This window comes from Bicyclus anynana, chromosome 18 (assembly GCF_947172395.1).
Source record: "Bicyclus anynana chromosome 18, ilBicAnyn1.1, whole genome shotgun sequence".
Classification (NCBI taxonomy): Eukaryota; Metazoa; Arthropoda; class Insecta; order Lepidoptera; family Nymphalidae; genus Bicyclus; species Bicyclus anynana.
The window spans coordinates 904165-926979 of record NC_069100.1 but is presented as its reverse complement, the minus strand read 5'-3'; the positions used below and the strand labels follow the sequence as shown (position 1 = coordinate 926979).

The 22815-nt window shown below is 35.4% G+C and overlaps 1 protein-coding gene across 2 annotated transcripts in view; it reads right to left on the bottom strand.

The window, feature by feature from the left end:
• Positions 1-21177, bottom strand: part of LOC112046067 (nephrin) — a 301409-nt gene extending 280232 nt beyond the window's left edge. For both annotated transcript variants that reach the window (XM_052886726.1, XM_052886727.1), the window contains exons 1-2: positions 20958-21177; positions 4127-4362 (exon numbers count right to left, since the gene is read on the bottom strand). In XM_052886726.1, coding sequence (XP_052742686.1) covers positions 4127-4166 — 40 coding nt within the window. In that variant the 5' untranslated portion in view covers positions 4167-4362; positions 20958-21177. The remainder of the gene's footprint in view (positions 1-4126; positions 4363-20957) is intronic.
• Between the last annotated feature and the right edge of the window lie 1638 nt (positions 21178-22815).

Sequence of the window (22815 nt, the reverse complement as noted above, 5' to 3'; positions counted from 1 at the left end):
AGGCAAAATTAATTAAAAATGACTAACGAACATGCGTTCTAAAATAAATATTTTCCGAGTAAAAAATATTTCTTTTGTAAATAATTGGATCTTAAATTGTGTCCCTTATATCGCATCCATAAATTATGACCTAGCCAAACTTATTCATTGATTTATCATGAAGTAGCTTACTAGTGAAGTGTGGAAAGCGTATTACGTATTTTAAAATGCAAGGATAGATAAAGGTGTGTGTTACATCGATATTCAAATAAATAAATTATATACAAATAAATAAATAAAAATAAAAAAAGAAAGCCACGTTATTTGTGAGTGTCATAGGCTATTTTTGTCCCCGTATTCTCACGAGTAGAAGAACTAAGCGGGTGACACCGCGGGGCATCGGCTAGTGTAATATAAAAAGAAACTGCCTCTCTAAAATAAGCCTATTTATAAAAAAACAGAAGGTATCTCAATAGCATGCGTGTTGATGTATAAAGAAAAGATAAATAGATAAGAAAATATCCAAGAGTTTGTCTGTACGTCAGTAATTAGTTCACGTTTTATCTCACCACCCGCATGGCCTGAGCACTGTCAAAATGATTGACACTATCTGTAAAGGATTCCTTCAAGTGTGCTTTGAAATTTTACCATACAAAACTTATTTCCACTAAGTTTAAGTCACATTTAATGTATATTTCGAATAATACTACCTACCCCAAACTTAAAAATATATTTTTAACAGAAATTTCTAATTTAACAAGGTAAGTAAGTAGTAAATACAAACAAACTGTATAGAATTGGCCGTAAAGTTTTCTTTAAATGCTACGACGACAATTTTAGTTGCTACAAAATTCACTTAGTCGAGTATGTATACTGTGCCTAGTCACTATAAATACTCGCATTACATATGACCTCCGCCTACGATTCCGGAGGGTGTGGGTTCGAATCCTGTCCGGGGCATCCTCCAACTTTTCAGATGTGTGTATTCTAAGAAATTAAATATCACGTGTCTCAAACGTTGCAGGAAAAACATCGTGAGGAAACCTACATACCAGAGAATTTTCTTAATTCTCTGCGTGTGTGTAGTCTGCTAATCCGCAATGGGCGTGGTGGACTATTGGCCTAAGCCATTTCATTCTAAAATGAGACTCAAGCTCAGCAGTGATCCGAATATGGGTTGATAATGAACGAATGAAATGAGATTTAATAAAATGGAAATTTACCTAAGCAAAGCAAAGCAAATTTACTTATTAAAAACAAAGCAAGTTTAGAGAAATAAAAAAATATAATTTTGTTGGAATAAAAAATAATACTAAGGCGACAATTTTAGTTATTACTAATTCTTCAACCAAACATTCGTGTTACATATGTTTGTGTACAATTGGCCTTAAACTATTTTTCGTAGCAACTCACTCGTCGAATCCGGGTATTAATACAGGAATTATCCGCGTGAATGATGACCGGTTCTACCTAGCGTCACTACCCGCTACCCGCGCTCACTGCCCGCTACCCCGGACCCACTACCTCGGGATTTGTTTGAGTATGATTGAACGAGCCTCACTATTAATCTGTCTGTTGATTTACTCTTGTATTTATCTCGCTAATAATATTTATTAGGTATCTGTTATTTTATTAATAGGATAATAATGATTTTGATTATTATTATTTGCTATTCTCGCGACTAACATGTTTGTTTGGGTATGTAATAATGAAATGCTTCTATGGTTTGGTGGTTAGATCAAATGGCTTGTGATCACGAGGTCCTAGGTTCATGAGAGTGCTTTGAACTGAGTTGTTCTTCTTTCCAAGAAAGAAGACCGGCCATTTGGGCCCAGCACGTTACAGAAAAAAAAACGTGTTGGTATCGGGACGCTCGACAGAAGTGATAACTTAAAGTTCTGTGGTATGCGTGAAAGAGAAGCCTGATAGAGTTGCGCCGTAACGCGTTACGTTACGAAACGTACGGTACGGTATACCCTCCAATAATAAGTTATTACTTCAGAAATTAATGACGAAAAATCCTTTGTTTAATAATTAAAAATCACCTAAAAATAATACTTGATTACAATTCGCATTTGTTAATATTTATATAATACTTTATAATGTATAGTATGCGCATTATCATCTGAGTCGTCCGGTCATAAAAGTCAAAAAAGATAGGAATGTGCAGCGCGCCTACCTGCGCACCCTAATTATCGATAAACGGCTACCTGCGCACGTGCTAATGATGAGTCAATAATGATTTGGACGATTCTGATTGGTCGGTTTCTAATGTAATTGCATTGCGTATTTTTTTTGCTCACATTTATAGCAACTAAATTGATTTTAGAAATTAATTTTACTGCAATTAAATAAATACATTCATGTGTTACTCGTTGCGCACTATGGATACTAATATATAATAAATTTGGCAGAAGACGAAGATTCTGATGATGAAGACTCAGATGAAGATTAATTTTATTTAGTTAATAATTATATAATATGAAATATGTATTATATTAAATCAAATATTGTTAATTTTTTTAATTTTGTGAACAAGATACGATAATAAACTTTACTTATCGATAATATGTCTTTCATTGTTACACCCTTCACTAGACGGCTCCATAAGACCCATAAGTGCAAGCGAGATAGATATAGAGAAATGATTTATGGCCCTAAGACTCAGTTGTTAATGCTATTAGTATAGCTATATTTGCCCATATCTTGAATATGCAATTGTCAATCAAACTGAAACTAAACTAGTCTAAAACTGATGTTATTATTTAATAAATGACATTAATTTGGACATTGTAATAGCTTATTATAATTCTGGGCCCAGAAATGTATGAGAAATGGTCACTCAGTTCTGCAAAAACTGACAACTCGGAGTTGCGAAGTTGGTGATGTCACAAACCCACTGCCGCGGGAGCCCGTTAATCATCAATCAAACCTTCGCTACTGTTCTGTATCATTAACATCAATTGATAGTCATAGAAAAGTAAAACATTAATCCAAAAATAACTATTTTTCACTAAAAATTTCAAATTAATTAAATACTAAAATTTATTCTTTGTACTAAATTAATTAATTTTCACGAAACATTTTAAGATACGTACTTATATTTACGAATATAATTAATGAATTTTTAATACAGTTTAATTAATATTTCAATAAAATCATAATCGTGCTTCAATCGCGAATTCACATCTGTTTAACAAACAAAGCGCAGTGGAAAAACACAATTGTTTCCTCAAGTGTTTTGAAATTAAAACAATAAAACTAGGCAGGGGGTAGAGGCGACCCCTTTTTCGCTTTTAAAAATATTACTAATGCTTTCAAGTGTTAGGTATTGTTGCCTTTAGGCTGAATGCAAGCTTGAAGTGTCTTGTGTATTTTTAAAACAATGTTTTTGGGTTGGCGCTCGTAGAAATTATTATTTGTTTTCAACTTTAATGGGTTGCTTTTACTTTCTTTTTAATTGCAATGTAAGCGGGTGCATTCTACCGATATCGATAAAATAGAATATCTGTTATTTTTCTGTAATTTGCTAAGGTAGGTATTTTTTTTTATATGATACATATTAAATATACTATAGATAAAATAATGTATTTCTGTATAATTTGTAATTTCTAATGACATTTTCACTACTGTTATTAAATTTCGAAAAAGTCGATTTTAATCAATTTAATTGGTAGGTATATTTATAAACAAAAACAAGTACACAGTTCTCAGCATAGATTTAAGAGTAGGTAGGTACAAAGTACGTTCTCAGTTAATTTCAGAGCTAAGCCTCAAAATAAAGCTTCAATAGCTTTACCGTTAAGGGTCTGGACACAACATCAAAAGGTCCTAGATTCAAGTTCATGGAGCATAAGTTCTTCTCTCATTAAAAGAGAAGAAGAAGAAGTAGAAGCGATTTATCGTTCCGGTACAATGCCGCAAGGGGTGTGGATTTTCATCCTCCTCCTAACAAGTTAGCCCGCTTCCATCTTAGATTTTATAATCACTTACCATCAGGTAAGATTATGGTCAAGAGTTAACTTGTAAATTATAAAAAAAGAGAATATAGAAAGGGTACTTAATATTTAAAAATATAATGAATTTACTACAAGAAAATAAAACAATACTATTAAAAAACAAACAGAAGTTAAGAATTAAAACTTACCACACATAACGGCGACTGCAATGCCTAATTTGGGACACATTTTGGAATAGTTCACAGCACATAGCGTTCCAAACGTCACTTATAATCGAGTACACATTTTTGTTCACACTATCCGCTGGCAGAGTTACACTACTTTTTGTTTAATCTTTGGCAATATCCCTAAAAACTAAACTAATTCACTAGAATTGTATTTTAGTCATCGCATTGTGCTGTGCTTTTTCTGACGTCAGCAAAATCTGAAAAGAAAGAAAAATATATTAGGTATTTTTTTTTTATTCCACTATAAATCTAGATTTTTAATTCACACATTGAAAAATTTAAAATAATAATTTATTTATAACACAAAAAACCTTTTACAGTCTTCTAAAGTTCAAGAACAAGAACTGGAAATCGACTCATTTATACTAAAGCTGAAGAGTTTGTTTGTTTGAACGCGCTAATCTCAGGAACTACTGGTCCGATTTGAAAAATTCTTACAGTGTTAGATAGGCTATTTATCGAGGAAGACTATATGCTATTATCCTCGTATTCTTGTGGGAACGAGAACCACGCGGGTGAAACTGTGCGGCATACGCTAGTTGAGATATAAAGTAAAAATAAGGTATTCTAGATTTGTTTCATAACATTATAATTATTGTATAAAACTCAAAGTTTTCTTTCGTTCAAATTCAAACAGTACAAACAAATAAAATAGGATTAAAATATACTACAATTTATTATACGAATAGAACCTTTTAAAGTTGCCTCTCAATTGCTATAAAGTAAAAAAAAATACGTTCATAAATAAACTGCACTTTTTCACTACGTCGGTTAAAAGCCGCTCCGTAACAAAGTAGGTACCAAAAAATTCCAAACCATAAACTAGTTGGCCGTATTTATTAAAACGATAGAATCTTTACGAGTGCAGCATAAGAATGGAGAAATGAAACTTTTTAATACTTTACGATTTTGTCTATAAAATCGATATCCCGTAAAGAGGCTTTATAGCGCGCGGACACGGTATGAATTACACCTAACTCAATGTACTTAATACCTGCGGTAGCCAGACATACCTTGTTTCTTTGGAGGCTTTTTTTATTTGTATTCATTAGCCCTCATTCGCACGAGAGTTTTTTTAACGGATGTTAATAAAGCATTTGAATATACTATGAAGTTAAATGTAGGTCTAATTTCCAACGGCCAATACTGAAAATGAAACAGTGCTCGAAAAAAATCGTCGTGTTTTAAAAACGCTGTCGTGTGAACATATAACTACTTGGGAATGCATTTGTTGAATTTGAACACCTTTTTCTACGTCTGTTAAAAAATACTCTCGTATGAGGGCTTATAATTATTTTATTTATTTAAAATTTACATTATATATACTACTGTTAATTCTTAGTTTTAATTTAAATATTAATATGTGGCTGAATAAAAATTCGGTTCTTTTTTTATGCTTTACAAGTAAGCCCTTGACTACAATCTGACCTAATGGTGTGTAATGATGCAATCTAAGATGGAAGCGGGCAACTTCTTAGGAGTAGAAAATCTACACCCCTTTCGGTTTTTAGACGACATCGTACCGGAATGCTACGAGTAAATCGCTTGGTGATACGTCTTTGTTGGTACTTGGTTGGTAATAAAAGCAAGCGATTTAGTTCCAGTAAGATGCTGCGTAAAAACTGTCAGAGGTGTGAGTAGAATCAACTTGTACTACTTCCAAGTAAGCCCGCTTCTATCTTTGCATCGTCATTCAATATCATGTTAAATAGTAGTCAAGGGCTACTTGTCATGAAAAAAAAATGATTTTTTTTTGTCAAGTTGCTTATATTTTTTTAACTAATTTGCAGTTCATAAGATGAGGTAAGTCTGGCTGTAACATGCTTTCGATCTACAAGACTAAGAGTCGCTTTTTTATTTGATATTTTTAGTAGTTTTGCATTCGGGCTGTAAAGTTTTTACCGGCGTTAAATCACTTTGACCGTAAAAGGAAATATGGAATGTGTTCTTTAACTTGTTAAACCTGTGTAAGTGCCGGTGCAGGCGTCGTTTTTCCGAGGTAACTAAAGACAGCCACTCACGATCAAGTTTACCGTCAAGTCTGCAGGACGCATAAAAAATTTAAAAGTTTCGATGTTTTTTCATTATGCACATTCCTACACGCAGAAGATTGAAAGTAAACTTGATCGTGTGTGGCCGGCTTAATTGGCCGGTGTTGTATACGCGGGTAACTTTTCTTAAATTTTCAAGTTACCCTATTATTTTTACATAGCATTGGTCAGTGAGGTGGTAAGCCTAAATTATTACGTAACTAAATTATTGACTACATTATTAACTGAAGTGATTAAATTATTACGTAATTCTGGGCTTGGGTACCAGGGAATTAGAACCATACCATAGAACTTTCTGCGTCCTTGCTACAGTAGCTTTAGAATTAGATCATGAGGTTTTGAGTCCTGGATTGGGTTATGAAATGTTGTACATTTCTGTGTTTTTAAAAAGCTTCTGTAGCTCGGAGGTGGAAAGTTGGTTGAGTAAATACCTCCGTGCCTCCGCCCTTTTACGTTAATCCACCTCCCTCGATCTTTCTGATAGTCACAGTTTCAGAGTCACACTGTACCCGCCAGCCAGGATATAATCAGCGTGATGTTTCTGAACTCTAAGCCCCGTCTTCTATAAGGACAGAGGCCTTGTATCATAATTTCTCGGAGAAAAGACAAACTCAATAATCCAGGATTTGATCCCTGGACTTATCTATCTAAAGACATATAACTGGACCAGCGAGGCAGTACTGGTATGGTTCTAATTCATAGTCAAACCCTGAATGGCTGACCTCAGTAGCAGTCCCACTCAGAAGTCATTAAGTGTTTCTTTAAAACTTGTATTGGCTTGCGACATACTATCTTTTTAACCCACGCGTAGCCTACTTGCAAGCTGCGCTTAGCCCAAGTTATAAGCTTTATATTGGCAAAGTAGAGTATATAGGAATACCTGTAGTAATGCAAAAATAAGTTAAGTATTTTAAAGAGAAACGGCTGAGTTTATGGCTATTTATTTCTTGCTGTTTGTCAATTATTAAATCTTTATTGATGGTAACCATAATCAACATAACAATGAATAATGGTTAACTAAGGACATCTGGAATCTGAACCGTATTTAATGAAACTACAAACATTTAATTAATCCCTTAAAACAAATGTGTTACTACATGGTCAATATCACTCCAATTAGACTTGTAATATTTGTTCAAACCGCACTAAAATATGATTTCAGTTAGCACAATTTTTTTTTTATTTTACACAAGAAAAATAAGAACTACCACTTATTTTATTAAAACTTATTTTTTTACAGGTTTGTAATTTCATCAACTGTAGTAAACCTCTTCTGGAGTAATTTTTTTAGTTAATATCTAACGGGTTGTGCTTAAATCTGACTTTCATCATCATCATCATCATCATATCAGCCGATGGACGTCCACTGCAGGACATAGGCCTTTTGTAGGGACTTCCAAACATCACGATACTGAGCCGCCTGCATCCAGCGAATCCCTGCGACTCGCTTGATGTCGTCAGTCCACCTGGTGGGGGGTCGGCCAACACTGCGCTTACTAGTGCGGGGTCGCCATTCCAGCACTTTGGGACCCCAACGTCCATCGGCTCTTCGCACTATGTGCCCCGCCCATTGCCACTTCAGCTTCGCAACTCGTTGAGCTATGTCGGTGACTTTGGTTCTTCTGCGGATCTCCTCATTTCTGATTCGATCACGCAGAGATACTCCTAACATAGCTCGTTCCATCGCCCGCTGTGTGACTCTGAGCCTTCTTATGAGGCCCATAGTTAGCGACCAAGTCTCGGAACCATAGGTCATCACTGGCAACACGCACTGTTCGAAGACTTTTGTCTTCAGGCACTGAGGAATTTCGGACGAAAAGATGTCGCGAAGTTTCCCGAATGCAGCCCAGCCGAGTTGGATTCGACGGTTCACCTCTTTCTCGAAATTGGACCTACCTAACTGGATCATATGTCCTAGGTATATGTATTCGTCTACAATTTCGAGTGCAGCATTCTCAACTATAACTGGGTGGAGCGATACATGAGCATTACACATTATTTTTGTTTTGCCCATGTTCATTTTCAGGCCCACCTGTTGAGAAACGCTGCTGAGGTCATTGAGCATGGTACTAAGGTCATCCAGAGTCTGTGCCATGATGACTACATCATCCGCGAACCGTAGTTGAGTGATGTACTCGCCATTGATGTTGATGCCAAGTCCGCCCCAGTCCAGAAGCTTAAAGACGTCTTCCAATGCGGCGGTAAATAGCTTCGGAGAGATCACATCTCCCTGACGCACTCCTCGCTGCAACTGGATTGGCCTCGTAGTCTGATCCTGAATACGGACTGACATAGTGGCGTTTTCGTACAAGCACTTCAACGCTTGGATATACCTGTAATCAATTCGGCATCTCTGCAATGACCTTAGCACAGCCCAGGTTTCCACCGAATCGAAGGCTTTCTCATAGTCCACAAACGCTAAGCAAAGTGGCTGATTATACTCGTGAGTAAATCTGACTTTATACAAAGTTATCTTACCACGCCACAAATCCCATTATGTTAAAAAGTAAAATTCATTAATACTATGAGCCCACATTGGGCTCACTGATTTGTGAGGAGAGACTGGAGTAAGCCCACGTTGGGCTCACTCTGAACATGTTAAAGTGGTACTTGCTTTTGAATCATTTTGTACGTAAGATCGCTTAAGCTTATACCTTGCGCCCCATCAATAAAACAATATGTAGGTGGACCAACATTTGTGAGAGGCAATTATTATGTCTCCCCGTCCGTCTGTGCGTTTGTTTAAGGCTTTCTGTGTATGCGGCGAAATTTCGTAGGTTGTATGTAACGTAACATATCATTATAATATTACAAATTAGGTATATCGTATTATCTATTCAGTTTTGGTATGTATTTAATTAATACAGTTTTTTTATGGAAATTATATAATAAACTAACGCTGAATATTTATTTTTCCTCATAATTTTAAGTGATATTTCTTTTTAGCGTAACACGTAAAGGGATTGCGAAGGCGAAGGGATGAACAAAAGTTGTTAGTTTGTCGACACGGACTGTCCTCCCTCTTTCAGTGGTGTGCACTTTATAGACGCAAAAAACTCTGCCTACCCTGAAGGAGTCATTACGAATCAAAATTGAAAAAGGAATTTTGTATTTTGTACAAACTGTAAGTTTTTTGCATACCCTAGTTAAACACGTTGTAAACGCCACTGTCCTCATTTCACCCCTTTACAGTTTTATTTTGACTCTTTAGCGTTCAGGATATGTCGCAGTATTCATGATTAAAATTATATTTAAGCAATAGGGAGTGTAAATTTACCAAGCAATAATCGGTATTTTATAGTTTTACTATTAAAATAGTCATCAATCCATAGAATAGGGTAACGAGTATGCTATGAGGCTATATTCCTTATACTATTCCAAATAAAACCAATGTAAGATTAGGCTTTATTATTGGACGATGACGACGAGGACGAGCTTTTCAAACTTGTTATCTTCCAAAGCGATAATTGCTTAAACTACAGTTGCAAGAACATGGACTAACATACAATACAAATACAAAATACGAAGGTCTGGCACTCACTTTCAAATAAACAATCCTTGATTTTTTCATTTTTAATTAGTATAATATTAATTGACGCACGTTTTACTAATTATTCTTTTTTAGTTCATACGTACTTTGCTAATTACAAATATATTTTTAAATAAATGCGTATACATCGTAAAGTGGTCAACGACATTGGCTGGGTTGCGAGGCGTAAAATAAATTAAAAAAAAAACAAAAAGTACCAAAAGCCCGCCATTAGGCGGCCATGTGCTCGGCGTTCCCACACATGTCCACACGTGGGGCTTGCGAAATGTGGCGTCGAAATGTACGTACTAAAATTTAATGTGTGTATTAAGTATAGTTTTTATGTTAGGAACTCTAAAGAAGACTGATATAAGACTGATATATCAAGGCACAGACCAAAGTACTTGATCTTACTAATGATTATATTTGACGGCCTCCGTGGCGCAGTGGTATGCACGGTGGATTTACAAGATGGAAATCCTAGGTTCGATTGAAGTTTTTTTCATTAGTCCAGGTCTGGCTGATGGGAGGCTTCGGCCGTGGCTAGTCACCATCCAACCGCCAAAGACGTACCGCCAAGCGATTTAGCGTTCCGGTACGATGTCGTGTACAAACCGAAAGAGGTGTGGATTTCCATCCACGTTACGTTCAAGTTAAATGGCGACCTCGCATTGGAAAGCGCGGTGCTGGTCGACCCCCTACTTCCCGCTAATTCAAGTTTACAGTTACTAAAGTTGGAAGTCGTTAGTCAGGGAAGTACTCGAAACTAGATTTTATGTAAGTTTTTATTCCAATGAATAAATTTTCGATTCTTCGATTTCGATATTAGTAAACAAAACAAAAGTAAACAAAAAAACAAAAGAGCCGTGATAGCCCAGTGGATATGACCTCTGCCTCCGATTCTGGAGGGTGTGGGTTCGAATCCGGTCCGGGGCATGCACCTCCAACTTTTCAGTTGTGTGCATTTTAAGAAATTAAATATCATGTGTCTCAATCGGTGAAGGAAAACATCGTGAGGAAACCTGCATACCAGAGAATTATCTTAATTCTCTGCGTGTGTGAAGTCTACCAATCCGCATTGGGCCAGCGTGGTAGACTATTGGCCTAACCCCTCTCATTCTGAGAGGAGACTTGAGCTCAGCAGTGAGCCGAATATGGGTTGATGACGACGACGAAACAAAAAAATGTTTCGCGAATACTCGTATGTAACTATGTATAAAAGTAAACACAATCTCCCACAGCGCGCTCCCGCGTAGCACCGCATGTGTTTCAACTGATAAAACTGAACTCGATAGGGTTACCACGTTGAATTGTTAACTGATTTTGTTCGGCACGGAACCAAAAGACCCGGGTTCCACACCGCCAATGGAGTTTACGAGGCAGTTAAAGTGAAGAAAAATGTTTAGTTAAAAATGTTTATGCTGATCTTTTCTTAGGATTTCTTATATTAAGAGGATTTGGTTTTGTTTGTCCTAAAAGATATTTTTCGAATATATTTCTATTGAAGGCATTAGGATCAATAATGAAGTTCGAATCGACAGTGCTTCCGCATGCGAAGATGCCTAAATTAATAATTGGTTGAGGTGACTGGTATTTATTTATTTAGATATATTTTTACACCACAATAAAGAATACATAGAACAGAAATATAAAAAAATACTGGCCTTACCGCTTAGTAGCGATCTCTACCAGGCATCTTTAGGTGTAAAAAATATTGCGAGATTTAACTGCAAGTAGCTTTCTCAAAATAGTTTATCTAATGAAGTTTGAAAAGCTGGTATTAATTATTATTTACTTTTGTTGTAATAAATGTTAAGATGGAAGGCGCATGTTTAGAAAATGTTTCACTCGTGGTTTAAACATTTATTTTTAAACTTTAAATTAAAAGTTACAGACGGTCCCGTTGAGTTTTTATATAGCACAGATCGAATGACAGTAGATACCGAAATGTGGAATATTTATAGTTGGGACCAACGTGTCGCGTGCTCATAACACATGGTGATTTGTTTAACACACTAATATTATAAAGACGAAAGTTTGTGTGTGTGTTTTGTATGTTTGTTCCGCCTTTGCGATTTGGCTGAAATTCGGAATGGAAGTAGATTTTACTCTAAATTAACACAAAGGCTATTTTTCACCCCGGAAAATTCTAGGTACCCGCGGGATTTGTGAAAAACTGAATTACACGCGGACGAAGTCGCGGGCGTCCGCTAGTTAGATAAAATCTTCTGATTATGTAGATGGCTAGTCTCAAAATTAATGTCAAGAAAAAGTCTCAGTTCATTACCTGAAAAACCAAAACCATCTTGTAAACTAGTTTTTACCCGACTGCAAGAAGGGTTATGTTTTTCGCGCGTATCTTGTATGTATGTATGTAATATTCTTTATTACCTCATATCTTCCAAACCGCTGGATGGATTTACGTAGTTAAGATATCATTAGATTTATCTTAATAACCCAAGTGTTCTTAGATAAGTGAAATTAAAAACTGCACTTAAAAACAGTCGGGACCTGTAAAAAAATGTAGATGAAAATCATTCTATTCAATATAATAGGTCCCGGCTGTTTTCTAATTGCTTTCTACACTTCTGGACTGAGCTTGTTTTTTTTCTTTTCAGTTTTTGTATAATTTATGCAGTCGGGTTTTTTATTTGTTTAATTAATTTATTTATTACAAATAGAAGCACTCACGCGATTATCGTATGCCTAACTTGTGTCGAACTTATATGGGGCCCTTAGTCATGAACTTGCAATATGCAATGTCTATATTTCATTAAGGATTATGAACAACACTCTTTATTATTGTTCGAATTCTAAAAAGACTTTGTTGTATTGACATCGCTGGCACACAAAAAACGCTTAGTTAGCCAGCAAAAATCGTAACGAGAGTAGACAAGTATACCTAAATAACATTACTTTACTTTCAAACGCATTATCTAACCGTCTTTGCATAATAATTATTTTATTTTAAAGTCTAAAAATACATAACTTACATGATATTACAGGAAACTATAATGTTTTTACTTTTCACTTCCTGTACAAACTAAACATAATATTAATTTGGTAACTTTCTATAAAACTTAATTAAGATGTTTTAGATCCCACGCTTTATACAAAATTGGCTGATTTATTTATTTAATTGTAATAAATTTAAGAAGCGAAAGCTTGTAAAAGGATCTGTAGCTGAATAGATATTTGTACGAGTAATTAATTATATTAATTCGCTTTAACTCTAAACTAAGAGGTTCATTTTAGAAATTTTATTGTGTAATAACTAATTATTTTATAATTATTGAGTACAACGTCTGTGAATTTGTTAGTTGAGTTTCCAAATGTCATTGTCAATTTTAAGTATTATTTCACCAATGGAAAGCTACATTATCTTAAAACGAAGGCTATATTTTCTCTCCGCATTTGAATTATGCGAGTAAAACCGCGAGCGGTTAACAATAATACAAATAAACCCAGGATCGAGATTTTTCGTTAAAGTAATTATTAGTAAATAGCTAACTAACTCGGTTTCACCCGCGTCATTTTCGTTCATGTGAGAATACGGGGATAAAATATAGCCTATGACACTCGCAAATAACGTGGCTTTCTCGTAGTAAAAGAATTCTCAAATCACAAATTTTAGTAGATTATCACAAACCTTACATAATATTAGTAAAGATTTATTCTTTGTCATGTCTTTATTTTTAGTCATGAATTTCTAAAACCAATTTTCATTGTAAAAATTGTAGGAATTTTATACTTTCCGTCCTTCACTTAACCCGTGAGGGATGGAATTTCAAAAGAATCCTTAATACCTACTCACCTCGGGAGGGCCTTTTGTGAGGATTACAAGTTTCAAAGTTTAAACCTCAGCGGTGGGCTGTTTGTAGATAGATCAGTCGGTTAGTCTAGACAATGCTATTTTGATCCCTCTCACCTGAGGGTTGTTATATTTAGCTTCAAAATATTGATATACCCTTAGACGAATCAATTCATGTTACATACTGTTTTAAAGTACTACTTGCAACCATTTTACTACTTTAAACAAGCAATTACTTAACCCAAATCAGTGATCAATGTGAATTTAAAGAATTTAAATCAATAACTAAACCAATTACTTAATATAAAGAAAATTTGAAGAAGAATAAAAGAATCAATCAGTTTGTTAGACAGAGAAAATAATAATTCAATAAATAAATAATTATTTTCTGTCTAATAATCCGAACGGACTTTCGTTGAGATCGTTAGGTACGAGTAAGTATATATTAAAGAAAAAAAATATCAAAAAAAAAATGCCGCGAATTCCAATCGAATTCCACGTGGCAAAATTCACACGCGTCTGCATCTAGTGACCATTATAAAATACATAAAAAAAACTCATCTTAAAAATAAAAATAACAAAACTAGTAATTCAACCTACTAATATTGCTAAACACGCTAATAAATTAAAAACAAAAATAAATAATAATGAAAAAAAAAAAACTTTCACCGTAATCACCAACTAGTAAAACCAGTAACCGCTCCATGATATAAAACCACAATAAATCTAAAAAGATCGTGAGAATGGAACCCGCTTTGATTACGATTAAGAGTGAACCGATGAGGGAACCGGTTACCTCAGGATACACATCCTGTGCGCAGGTTACCTGCTGTTTCTTGTGATCATACTTATTTATATTAAACTTACAATAACAGTTATTATCTTGATCTTTACTAAGTGCCAAAATATTTCTCCGAATTATTTCATAACAGCATGTGTCGACTGATGACAGAAGGACTGGCTCATTTAATGCCAGGCGTCCACAGTACACTACGCATCGGACGCATTGCATCAAACGTATTTTTATTAGTAGATAAAATCCGTACGTCCGATCTGTGGACGCCTACCATTATGCATTAAGAATTAATTTGGCTATCTCGTGGGAATGCAACCTAATCTTGATACCGTTCCACTTAGGCTTACATACTTTGTATAGATATCGTGATAAATTATTTATTTATTTTATGTTATTTATTTATTATTCTACAAAATACATATTAAAATTAAGCGTAACCATGACGCAACACAAACCACAGTTGGTTTTACTGTGATTATTATTACATATACAATTAGATTAGGTTTCTTATCTAATAATATTTCCCCAATTTAAAAGCCTTACATTATAATATATTTTTGTTAAATAGTCTTCTATATTACATTTAATACGGAAAGTATTTGATGGCATAATTTCTCAATTTCCATCTAATTATGAAAAATCGAATATATCGTACATTATTTCGTCCCCATTGATATAATCGTTGTTAAGTAGCCCAATTAAATAAATAAAACCCAATTAGTATTTTTTACATCCAATCCGAAAATCGTAAAAGTAGCCTAACTTACACCAACAACAAACTAAATTAAGATTTAAAGTTTAAAAAGCTTTCGTAACTAATCTCCTGTGGGTGGATTGATATACTAGGCAAAGGTCACCATTGTAAAATTATGACACACTTATCATGAAATACGATCGCTGGACCATTTGGATGAAAACCACATTGTGGTCTGTCAATGTATTTTTTAATCATTGGTAACGCCCCCTAGTCCTAAATCACGAGTATATTGTGTTAAAATTGATGATTTATAATAACCTGATTATAAGGGAAAATGATCTCTTATAATAAAAAAAAAACATACATACAGCCGAACATAGAACCTCCTCCTTTTTGGAAGTCGGTTTAAAAGAGCACCACTTTGCAAGTTAACAGTCATAATTGTGCTGTTTCAAACACTGTAAACATAATACTGTCATAACTAAAAGGTTGAACATGTAATTAGCATGCCCCGGACCAGAATCGAACCTACGCCCTCGGAATCGAAGGCAGAGGTTATTTTCACTGGGCTATCACGGCTCTCACTTTTCAGTTTCATTAAGTATATGATAGTAATATCAGTGCCTCAAACGATGAAGGAAAAATATCATGCGGAAACCTCCACATCTGAAAATTTTCTTAATTCTCTTCGTGTGTGAAGTCTACCATCCACATTGGTCCAGCATGGTGGACTATTAGCCTTACCCCTCTCATTCTGAGAGAAGACTCGTGCTCAAGAGTGAACTGTATATTCAATATGGGTTGTTAATAATGACGATGAAGTTCTACCAACACGTTTTGAAAATTATTTTTGAATTTTTTTACTAATTAGAAGGGAATAATTTCGTAGCCTAACCCCAAGCGAACCTAGCTCCTCATAATACACGCACGAACTACCACAACCACAGAACCAACAAGGCAATTATATCGAATTACTGATTAGTAATGTACACCTAATCTTTTTTTACACAACTTGACTCATCGGAGCGGGTTCCGTAGATTGTGTAACTAATTTCAATCTGTAGCCAACGCCATCTTTGAATGCCCCAATTTCCGGTGACACACGCATTAGCTGAGGTGAACAAAATTCATTTTGAATTTTATTAACTTGATTAACAGCTTATTTTTAGGGATCCGCACATCTATACACTCATAACATAAGCATTTTGTTACTTGTAATTGGATACTTGTTGATTAAAATATAAACTAAACTACAAGGTATTTAAACAATTTTTATCGTTGTTTTGTTGTTATAAAGCTGAAGAATTTGTTGGTTTGGTTGATCGCGCTTATCTCAGAAACTACCAGAACAAATTGAAAAAAAAATGTGTTTAGTACTCCATCAATCAAGAAAAGTTATAGGTTTTAAGTAAATTAACATCTCGATACGAAAAATAGAAGTTAAAATATGGTAAAAACGGAAATAACTTTTTTTAAGGCATCTGTTAGTTAACGGTGTAATCGGTTATAGTTTAATGTAAAATCAATCAAACTGTAATCCATACATATAAATATTTTATTAATCACATCGTCAATCACACAATGGTGAAAACAATATGAAGTTTATTAGTTTTTGAGTTTAAAGCGTTTAGACAAACAGACTTACGCGGAGAGACTTTATTTCAAAATGTGTATGAATATTTTTGCCCTTACCATTTTCAGTTACATACTAACATACTTTGTGAGAGTTTTATAATAACATATCTACGGAATCTAGCGGCGCGAATCCCAAGTGTGCTTGACTGTTTTTGTACTTAATAATCTGAATTAGGTATTGAATAATTTAACAGGTCATTGCTACGGTCTGTATAGATAAATAATATAAAGTAATCTTAATTTTAAAGTAATTTGTTTTTTATTTGTGTGTAACTGTGTATAATCATATTAAAAGAACCAATTGAATAGGCTCTGAAACTACTAAACCGATTTGAACAATTCTTTCACTGTTGGGAAGCTACTCTATCCCCGAGTGCTATTACACTATCACATCACACTAATATTATAAAGGCGAAAGTTTGTGTGAAAGTATGTTTGTTCCTTCGTACATCTTGACTCAAGAACTTACGCCAATGGTTTAATATGAGTACCAGATCACTCTTTCGGGCAGCAGTAAACAAAGTTAAATTAGCCTTAATGATTGCTAACCTCCGATAGGAGATGGCACTGTCAGAAGAAGAAGATGTTTGTTCCTCTTTTACGCTGCAGCTACTAAAGCGATTTGGCTTAAATTTGGAATGGAAAATGATGTTACTTAGGATTAAAACATAGGCTACTTTTCATACCGAAAAAATCCATGGTACCCGAGGGATTTACGAAAAACTAAATTCCACGCGAACGAAGTCGTGAGCGTCCGCATGTGACTATATTTTCTTTCCATATTCCTACGGGAATGGAAACCTCCGCGTCTGCTAGTGACCAATATTCCCATTTCTTTCCATCTAGTCGGAAAAGTCTGTATGAATATGTATAACGGGGCCAATCGAACTACCAGACCTCGGTGATGAGTCCGGTCGCTTTAACGGTCAGCTATTGAAGATCTATTTCACCAATAGAAAGCTACATTAACGGCGAGTAACACAGGCTATACTTTATACCCGTATCGCCACGCGAATAGGAAATACGCGTGTGCAAGCGCGGTGGAAAATAAAAATATTGCCAAACACATCCTTTAGTTGTAATCGGTTAAAACACGATAAAAACAACCGAACCGATCCTAATACAGCTTCTGCCTTCCGGCGGGGCTTATACAAGTTGTAAGGCTTCTATCACGGCTGCCAACATCAATTAGGTTAAAGGTGGGTAGTATAAAAACATTACATAAATATATCTGCGACCCGCCCTGGCTTCTTTCAGCTTATTTTATTGCAAACGCCCCGCGATTTCACTCGTGTTATCGCCGTTTAGTGTTGGAAATAGTAGTCTGTGACGGATATGACGTCGCACGATCTCGTGTTGGGTGTTGGCTTCAGTGTGCTCGTGGCGTTCGAACCGTCCACACCTATTGTTGTGTAATTCTTTATGGGTTACTTGGAATAGGCGGGGAGAGTGACTTGAGTGGAAAAGGGGAGTGTTTGATATCAGTAAAAGGCGCCTTTAACCCTACACACATCGTTCTCAAGTACGTGACTTCACTCAAGGTCATTCTCTGCCATTCTGAGGGTCTTATTTCGGTTACAGTTTGATTTGTCAATTAAGTTGTCCTGACAAGTGTAGTGAATCATAACCTTTGTTCGACATTAGTTTTCTTATATTTGTAATCACCTTTTGAGTCTTATAATACTCGCGTAGTTACTGTTACCGCGGGAATACGGGGATAAAATACTCGTATAGTCAATGTTACTAGGCGACGATGTCGCTTTCTATTTACAAAAAAAATTAAATCGGTAAAATAGTTGTTTTTGAGATTAATCTAAACAAAAAAAGTCAATGTTAGGCATTTATTTATATTTCAGTTTAGATATAAAACTAGCTACCTAGCTAGCTAGCTAAAATTCACTAACTTTGACGTGTGGTGTGTAACAATTGTCATCCGGTGGCTACTGACAACCCTTCGTGGATATCATACAGTAGGTAGATGACATTTCTTAGTTGATTCGATGTTTAATTTAATATGTTGTTATTACCGACAAAATTAGTGAATAGGCCAGCCGGTTTCATAAGCCTATTTTATTTCCCATTGCAGGGCCAGGCATCCCTTTAAAACGAGGGGATTTGAAACTCAGATACTGTTCCGATACTGTATGGCGGGCTTAGTGTTTATAATTAGCATCTTTAACAACCAATTACAGTGTTTCACTAAAGCAGTATTATCGAATTTGTATTATTGATCTACAATTTCATATATACTAATATTATAAAGCTGAAGAGTTTGTATGTTTGTTTGATTGAACGCGCTAATCTCAGGAACTACTGGTCAGATTTGAAAAATTCTTTCAGTGTTAGATAGCCCATTTTAAGAGGAAGGCTATATGCTATATTCTATCCCAGTATTCCTACGGGAACGGGAACCACGCGGCGTCTACTAGTATGTTATATACATAGTTTTTTGTTGTATGTACGTCTTGTGCTATAACTATTTAATCAAATAATGACCAAGATTAATCTACACAAAAAAAAGTCAGCTTAACGTGCTCTCCGAAGCACAGGAAATACTATTAACTTCGCAACTCCGGGCTCAACTTTACTGAAAATTCCTCAAAGCAAGATGAGCTCTGAATTTAATAGCCCGTCCCGGGACTCGAACCTAGAACCTCGAGAAACGAAGCAACACTGGTTAATCACTAGACCAACGAAGCAATTATAATATTTGATTAGATAAGTAGGTTCCTAAATTACTAAGAAAATGGTAATTCTTGTTTGAGGTGCGAATAAGTAAGACCAACAATATATTAAGTTTAAGAATTTCTAATAGGAATGAAATATTGAATATTTAATAGCCTGGACTCGTAACTCAGGTGGTCCTCACGATCCGAAACCACACAGGCTAACTACTGGACCAATGGGGTAGTTTATATAGTGGCGTAGGTACCTAATATTATCACGAATAGATTTTAATGAAGGTCTAATAACCTTTCTTGATATTTTTTCATTCTATTACTGAAAACCATACGAGTACATATAAATTACCGTAAACAGTTGCCGCAGTTTGATTTTAAAGTGTTTTTCAGATAGCATGGGTACAGTGACGTTGCCTTATGACATTCTTAATACGTACTAGTATTGTGAATCGCGGCAAACTTCCAATAGTGAAACGAACTGTCACCGAACCCATCCTAACTGAAAAACACTATAGCCGGTAAGATATGCAAAATTACATCAACTTTTGTTTACAAATACAAAAAAGTTTACATAATTTAGGTAAAACAGTGTTTTCGGCTTATTTGTGCTAGGATAGATACAAAAAATGCTACGGAATGAAACTGTACACTGGACCAATAAGTAAAGCTACCGAAGCAATTTGAAATGTGTTTTTGTTAGTTTCGTAGGTAGGTAGATAAATATTCTACAGTTCTAAATATAGCTTTACCAAAGGCTTATAATCCTACCTACAAAAAGGAAAAACATTCCAATTTTATGTTCCATTTTCGAAGCCGCCTTCGGTCGGTCATCGGTCCTTTTTATCGTCCTACCTTCGTCCTTAATAAGTCAGTATGAAATATTATAAATCTCAAAGTGTTTATTGTTTATTTATTATTTATTATTGTTTTATATTATTTTGTATATTGTCCAAGCGATTGGTAAACGTTATTCAATTTGTAGTAATAAGTTTGCATCTATAAAAAAAATTATACAGGAAATTTAATTTCCAGTTTAGCTGACCTAATGTGAATATTTTTAATAAAATTTCAAAATGTTTCAAAAACTCTGTGGACTATGAGATTCTTCATAGAATCAGCTAGGAAAAATACCAACGTTTAATTTTAGAATTCAACGCGTTCACGTTCGATTTTCCGAAACAGTGGGTATCTTTTTTAAATTTATCCCCACGGGATAGGTAAAGATCAGTGGTAAAACAGCCTGTTAACTGGTATTGAATTCGTGAGTGTTTGGGTTTTTTTTATACCCGCATATTTTAACAATTTTCATGATTTCTACTAGAAATGCAGTATTTTAGTTCAAAATTCGAAAATGGTCGATTGAATTTTAATATTTTATAGGTCTTTCAACATAGAATAAAGGTTCTAAATTCAAAAGCTTCAGGTCCAACAACATCACCTATGGAATCTGAAGTATCCACGCGAGATCTAATATTATTAATGACCATATATCAATATGCATATTAATTAAAACAGGTTAATAAACCGACTTAAGCGTCTAGCATATAAAAAAAACATCATCTAGAAAATGTCATGATTAAAAAAAAACATACTCCCACGGTCCAAACTGGTCGCAACGGATGTCCAAGATGAAATAAACCGGACCAAAAAACCGGTCAAGTGTAAAACTTGTTCATTGATAAAAAAAATTCACTAACACTTCATTCACTATACACTGTAATCCTGAATCGAACTCGCGGTTTTTGGTGCTATTTGGTTTTGAGCCACAGGTGTGACCGCGCGGCGCGGAGGCACGTCCGAACGCTGCGGAGGTTCGGAGCGGAATGCTGTGTTTGGGGGTGGGGTGACGCGGGGAGAGCGGGGCCGGCGGGGCGCGGGGTTGATCACTACAGCCCGGGAGCCTGCGTATATCTCATTCCCGCGTAGCATCTTGCGTGCTGCGTTATCGCTTTTTGCCCGGATTCGATTTTCAAATGAAAATGAATGCGTAGCGTAGCGTAGGGTAATTTGGAATGCTTTTCGCGTATTTAGAAATGTTCTTGAGAATCTTTTGGCCCTGTTGATTATAATGGATTGGGTTGAGATGGGGATTAAGATGGGATTTATTTTAAATCGGGGCTTACTCGAGTAATGCAAGGCTGGTGAAAAATTACTGTTGACCTTTTGACCTTTGATATGGCGTAGTATTGTTATAAAAAAAATATTGTAAGATAAACTGTCCCTTTGATCCAGCCTACGTAGCTTTACTACACGAGGTCTTAGGTTCGAAACGGGCTATGAGATATTATGGTTTTCTTTCTTCTAGGATTTTTTTCAGTAAAAGTTCTTGAATCCGGAGTTGTTGGGATATGTTTGGTTGTGATGTAAACCACCATCCCAAATCACCTGGTGTTAATTGTTAAGCCGCTGGTTGGTGACAATCATTTCGTCGGTAATAATCGTTATCATTAACATCTGATAGTGATAACTGACGGCCTCCGTGGCGCAAATTTACAAGACGGAGGTCCTGGGTTCGATTCCCGGCTGGGCTCATTGAGGTTTTTCTTAAATGGCCCAGGTCTGGCTGGTGGCAGGCTTCGGCCGTAGCTATATACCACCCTACCGGCTGGTACCGGCTGGTGGTTGTCGACTCGCATTGGAGAAGCATGGTGGGTCTAAGCTCCATATCCTATATAAGGAGCATCCTTGCTCTAAGGTGGACAGTTTTGAAGCTGATAATGATGAAATAATATTTTCCCCATGCCATACTTTACCTTTATACCTTTTTTAACACACGTAAAATAAACATCCGACGAGTGGGGATCGAACCTATGACTTCTGTAAATCTAGCAATTTACCTTTAAATTTGAAAAAAAAATATTTTGTGATTGTCCTTAAAATATGTAATCTAACCTTAATCACTGGAAAATTTTCTTTCAGAGCTCTATTTTCATTTTTGAAAACAGATAATAAGCTTGGGGCAAAATGTAAATATTAAATTTTATTTTATTTTGATATAAGCACCCCAATACCATTTACCTAGAATCCTATATTTCTAGTTATTTCCAATAACAAATTTCCACGAATACCCTAAAATGCTTACTGTTGAGTGGATCTGAAACCTTTATAGATATGCTTTTTAACCGACCTCCACAAACGAGAAGTTTTAATTAATTATTAATTAGAGACATAAACTTCTCTAACAGTGGAAAAGTTTAGTTTTACCAGCCTATTAGCCTATTCACTATTTTCGTCTTTATTATCAACCTGATAAGTATTTAAAAACACATCAAATCAATTGAGAATCATCTACCTACTGTATGATATAACAAACGGTATATAGATTTTATGTCACCAATAGGCACCGGATGACCATTGTTACGTCCGTGATAGCCCAGTGGATATTACTCTGCCTCTGATTCCGGAGGGTGTCGATTCGAATCCGGTCTGGGGCATGCACCTCCAATTTTT